This window comes from Scomber japonicus, chromosome 8, assembly GCF_027409825.1.
Source record: "Scomber japonicus isolate fScoJap1 chromosome 8, fScoJap1.pri, whole genome shotgun sequence".
Lineage (NCBI taxonomy): Eukaryota > Metazoa > Chordata > Actinopteri > Scombriformes > Scombridae > Scomber > Scomber japonicus.
This window is the reverse complement of record NC_070585.1, coordinates 33,435,195-33,441,097: the sequence shown is the minus strand read 5'-3', so window position 1 is coordinate 33,441,097 and position 5,903 is coordinate 33,435,195. Positions and strand designations below refer to the sequence as shown.

General features: G+C 36.5%; 1 protein-coding gene across 1 annotated transcript in view; it reads left to right on the top strand.

The window, feature by feature from the left end:
• Window positions 1-1,204: 1,204 nt before the first annotated feature.
• nfkb1 (nuclear factor of kappa light polypeptide gene enhancer in B-cells 1) overlaps window positions 1,205-5,903 on the top strand; it is a 60,559-nt gene continuing 55,860 nt past the window's right edge. The window contains exons 1-3 of the mRNA XM_053324188.1: window positions 1,205-1,409; window positions 2,433-2,503; window positions 3,973-4,051. Coding sequence (XP_053180163.1) covers window positions 2,465-2,503; window positions 3,973-4,051 — 118 coding nt within the window. The 5' untranslated portion in view covers window positions 1,205-1,409; window positions 2,433-2,464. The remainder of the gene's footprint in view (window positions 1,410-2,432; window positions 2,504-3,972; window positions 4,052-5,903) is intronic.

The window sequence follows — 5,903 nt, the reverse complement described above, 5'->3', positions numbered from 1 at the left end:
ATATATTAGAGTGATTAATTAAGGATGGAAAATGTCTTTATATGATTAATCCTTTACTTATCATCTGTGTGTGTGTGTGTGTGTGTGCGTGTGTGTGTGTGTGTGTGTGTGTGTGTGTGTGTGTGTGTGTGTCTCTCTGTGTGTGTGTGTGTGTGTGTGTGTGTGTGTGTGTTTGTCTCTCTGTGTGTGTGTGTGTGTGTGTGTGTGTGTGTGTGTGTGTTTGTCTCTCTGTGTGTGTGTGTGTGTGTGTGTGTGTGTGTGTCTCTGTGTGTGTGTGTGTGTGTGTGTGTGTGTGTGTCTCTCTCTCTGTGTGTGTGTGTGTGTGTGTGTGTGTGTGTGTTTGTCTGTGTGTGTGTGTGTGTGTGTGTGTGTGTGTGTGTCTCTCTCTCTCTCTCTGTGTGTGTGTGTGCGTGTGTGTGTCTGTGTCTCTCTCTCACTGAATGTGTGTTTGTGTGTGTCTCTGTGTGTGTGTGTGTGTGTGTGTGTGTGTGTGTGTCTCTCTCTCTCTCTCACTGAATGTGTGTTTGTGTGTGTCTCTGTGTGTGTGTGTGTGTGTGTGTGTGTGTGTGTCTCTCTCTCACTGAATGTGTGTTTGTGTGTGTCTCTGTGTGTGTGTGTGTGTGTGTGTGTGTGTGTGTGTGTCTCTCTCTCTCTCTCTGTGTGTGTGTGTGTGTGTGTGTCTCTCTCTCTCTCTCTCTGTGTGTGTGTGTGTGTGTGTGTGTGTGTCTCTCTGTGTGTGTGTGTGTCTCTCTGTGTGTGTCTCTCTCTTTCTGTGTGTGTGTCTCTGTGTATGTGTGTGTGTGTGTGTGTGTGTGTGTGTGTGTGTGTGTGTCTCTGTGTGTGTATTAATATTTCTTCCACCTCTCACTGAATGTGTGTTTGTAGGCGTTCAACAACTTTTTTTTAATAGATATAAATAATAAGTGATTAACCCTCAGAGTGAGACCTCTTCATGTGCACACACTCTCTCTCTCTCTCTCTCTCTCTCTCTCTCTCTCTCTCTCTCTCTCTCTCTCTCTCTCTCTCTCTCTCTCTGAGTACAAAAACGCGTCACAGGGAATTTCCAGTAGGGAAGGAAATCAACTTTATGAACAACTCAGACTACTTACTGTCACCTGCAGTGCTCTCAGACTCTTAGACAAACAGCATTCTTCTTCTTCTATTATTTACAGACAATTATTAAAAAATCCTGTTGTGTAAAAAGTAAAAACCTACGTCTTGGCGTCATGACGTACTCCAATTAAACCCAGTTATTGTAAATGGATCCACTGGTGCAGCAGCAGCAGCAGCAGCATGTGCATGGCTGAAGTGAAATGATGTGCACAAGTCATCTGAACTGAGCTGCATTCACTCATAGTTCATGTTTGAAGGGATTTCTGGGGAAGTTTTGACGTGACATTAATAACCAGGTAAGATAACACATGAATTACTATGATTACTGTGATAATGTGCATTTATTATGTTGTGATGGTTTTTTTTGTCTTTGACCCCGTTACCACACTTTGCGTTGCTTTGTTGTGCACTTCACTTCCTTATTGGTGACTTTGACTCCGAACCAGACTCTGCTTTAAAAACGGGCACTTTAAGCTTTTTAAGTGTTATCGGCTAAAACACACACGTTTTACAACATAATTAAAAGTTTATTTTATATTTATAATAGTTGCTTAATGGTTCGGCATAGGAGTGGTTAATGTAAAGTCTTTATTTTAGCCATATTTTACACTTTCTTTACCGCCTCTCGGGTTGATTTCTTCCGCCGCCGTCCATGTTTTCTCGCTAAAATAAATCAGTGTTTCTCAACAAATAAACAATTTAAAGCCAAAATATACATTTGAAATTAATTTGTTTGGTAGATTTCATACAAGAAGAACTCATTACTGTGTTATACGGGGTTATATTGGTATAAATGTGTTGTATGGTGGGATAAATTGAGCTGAGAAGCAGAGAAGTCTTAAATGGGTGATAATGTGAATGGAGCTTGGTGCTAGTTGTGTTAGCGCGCTGCTCGGACTGTTTTAAGGACATTATTTAATATAAAACTAACAGTCACTGTGTGGTTGAACGTGTGTTACATCTATGGACATGTAAGCTGTGTGTTAACATTGTGTTTGTTGTTTTTTAATAGCCGCTGTAACGACACACACAACACAAACAGGCCGATGGCTGCTAGCTGTTAGCCTCAGAGAGCTAACAGGCGCGTTCATGTGGGATTTATGCGTGAACGCGCCTGTAGCAAACAGCAACAAGTGTCAGAGATTATTTATTATTAATAAATAAACACAATTAACTTTATTATAGTAACACAGCACCTATATATACACTAAATACAAACATTTTCTCATTTTTAAAAAACTATTTTACCAAATAATTTTTTCCAATAATAATAAAATTCATATTTTAAGTGTTCATTAAACTTTATATTTATGTTCCAGTTGCAGAGTTGAGTTTGATCTTTGCTGACATCATGGCTGGAGACGACCACTACCTTCATACCTCCAACCAGGTAAACTCTTCTTCTTCTTCTCTTTTTAACTACCTTCATACCTCCAACCAGGTCAACTCTTCTTCTTCTGTCTCTTTTTAACTACCTTCATACCTCCAACCAGGTAAACTCTTCTTCTTCTTCTTCTTCTTCTTCTCTTTTTAACTACCTTCATACCTCCAACCAGGTCAACTCTTCTTCTTCTGTCTCTTTTTAACTACCTTCATACCTCCAACCAGGTCAACTCTTCTTCTTCTTCTTCTTCTTCTTCTTCTTCTTCTACTGTCTCTTTTTAACTACCTTCATACCTCCAACCAGGTCAACTCTTCTTCTTCTTCTTCTTCTTCTTCTTCTTCTGTCTCTTTTTAACTACCTTCATACCTCCAACCAGGTCAATTCTTCTTCTTCTTCTTCTTCTTCTTCTTCTTCTTCTTCTTCTTCTTCTTCTTCTTCTTCTTCAGCTGTAATTAATGATTCACAGATAATTGATTTGTGGTTTCATTCTTAAATGTCATAAAATGATGAAAAATGTTGATTAATGTTATAAATTAAATAAAATGTCATTAAATTCAGTTTACTGTCACAGAGACTGAACGAGGAAATATTCACATTTAAGAAGCTGAATCACAGAATATAGATTAATTGTTTTTTCTTAACCATGACTCCAAATGATTTATTTTTAATTAACTTATCGATGAATTGTTGCAGCTTTAGTTCATCATGAGTAATAATATTATATATATATATATTATAAAAACAGATATAAACCAGGTTTAGTTTACTTTAATTTAGATTTGAAAGTTTAATTTTTTTTTTAACTCATGTTTTATTAGTTTTCACATTTAACAATACAAAACATACAGAACACAGTGTCAGAAGTATTACTATGAGTCATGACTTTTAAAGATAGTCCATTTCCTCCATCTGGTTTCCCATATTGTTTGTTGTAGTCTTATATTATATGTAAGTCTCTCCATAACGCACATCTCGTCAACTATCCCCATCCAGTTCTCCAACGTCGGGGGGGGGGGGGGGGGGGGGGGGGGTTAGGGTTAAAGTGCAATGCATGTTTTAGGCATCTCATATGAAAGTTTAATTTTAAGTATTTTTTGGTTTAAATAAAGAGTCAATATTTCAGAATTTATTCTTTAACAAACTGGTGAAATACTACCTTCATACCTCCAATAATATCAATAATATAATAATAATGCTTTTATATATCATGTATTTTAGTAGAGCTGCAACATTTAGTCAATTAATTACCAACTATTATTATTGTTATTATTTATATTATTTATTTTATTATTATTATTATTATTATTATTATTATTCAGATTCGGCATCTTAAATGTGAATATTTAGTTATTTTTAGTTTCTGTGGTAATAAACTGAATATATTTTTACTGATCAGTTAATGCAGATAAAAATGATCATTAATGAGAATAATGTTTATAATAATGACTTCTTGTGTGTTTGTGTTTCTTTGTCAGATATTTGATAACATCATGATCGAGCCGTGGGATTATCAACAGTTCACCGGCATGACTCAAACCACGGCGCTAAGGACCGGTGAGATTATTGATTATTGATTATTAATTAAATGTTTTGGAGCTTTTTTAATCAGAATGAGTAAATCTACCAAACTGAATCATTTTCCTGTCACTCGTCGCTCTGACAGGAAGTCGTCTTTGATCATTTACTGATAATTAACTTATTGATTAATCCAGAAACTGATAATAATGATTGGTATTTACGCTTGACTGAATATGACTGATATGAAAACACAACGACTCACTTTGACTCATTCTGATGCTTGAAGTGTAATTTAGGTTGAAGATGAATAATCAGAGTTCCTCTAATGTTTTCATCATGTAGGACAAAAGAGAAGTTTAAAATATTCATATTTATGAAACTGAAACCAGAAGTTAGTTAAATTGACTTAAATATTATTATTATATCAAAAATAGTCGCTCATCATATTTATGTCCGTCAGTTAATTGATTTATCTTTTTTTAAATTTTATTTTATTTATATTTATTGATGTTTTGTCAGAAAATACAAAACAATAAGTGTTATATTATTACAGTTAAATGAATAAGTGTTATATTCTGTCTCTTTCAGTATCGGCCCAGTTTTTATCTTTTATTTTTCTTAAAATAAAAGATAAAAAATATAATAAAAAATATAAACTACAAAATAAAATAAAAAGTGAAAAATAAAATTAAAAATAAAATAAAAATAAAATAAAAATAAATATTAAAAAAAATTAAAAAAATATAATAATAAAATTAAAATAAACAAAAAAAAATAATAATAATAATAATAATAATAATAAAATAAAATTAAAAATAAATTAAAAAAAATAAAAAATAAAAATGAGTTTGCAGTCCAGCATCAGCGTTAAACTGAAGCCAGACCTCCGACACAAATCATAGATCCACAAAACAAAAACACACACACAACACCTCAGGAAGTCTCTACACTCCTCACATCCTGAACCTGAATATAAATATATAACAGATTATTTCAGGTAGGTAGCGTCATCCTTTCATTTCCTGCAGCTCAGGGTTAAACTCACATCTTCCCTCCTAGCTGTGACATCACTTCCTGCTCATCACTTCACACTGAGCTTCATATCTAGGCTTTACACCAGCAGGATGTTTGGGGCCGATCACCCATCAGTGAGTTTAAATAAACCGATCACGTCTTCTTTGTCCACGCTGCGTTTCTTCTTCACTTCTTTAATGGACAGGTTAGTAGAGATAGACAGGAAACAGGAGGCACAGAGGGGGGGGGGGAATGACACGCAGGATAAGACCCCTCGGTGCGGGATTCGAACCGGGGTCGCCTGCAGTGAGGACTGTAGCCTCAACACATGGGGCGGGTGCTCTTCCCACTGAGCTAAACTCAACCCCCACGCTGTGTTTCTTAAACTCGGCTCCTCCTCCTCGTGTTCCCTTCAGGTACGTTTATCCCCACGAGGTTCTTTATAGTGTTTTATCTGTCTGACCACAACACTGACGTTTGTTTGAATCCGACAGCTCATGATTCAAGATTCACTAAACTTTATTGTCCGTCTCATCGTGACAGGGCTCCAACATGTTCGGATGTGATTTGAGAAATTTAATATTCCGTGGTTGCTAAGGGCTGTGTTCCGTGGTTGCTAAGGGCTGTGTTCCGTGGTTGCTAAGGGCTGTGTTCCGTGGTTGCTAAGGTGGTTGCTAAGGGTTGTGTTCCGTGGTTGCTAAGGGCTGTGTTCCGTGGTTGCTAAGGTGGTTGCTAAGGGTTGTGTTCCGTGGTTGCTAAGGGCTGTGTTCCGTGGTTGCTAAGGTGGTTGCTAAGGGTTGTGTTCCGTGGTTGCTAAGGGCTGTGTTCCGTGGTTGCTAAGGTGGGCCTTAAAGAGACAGGAGGTAAAACGGCC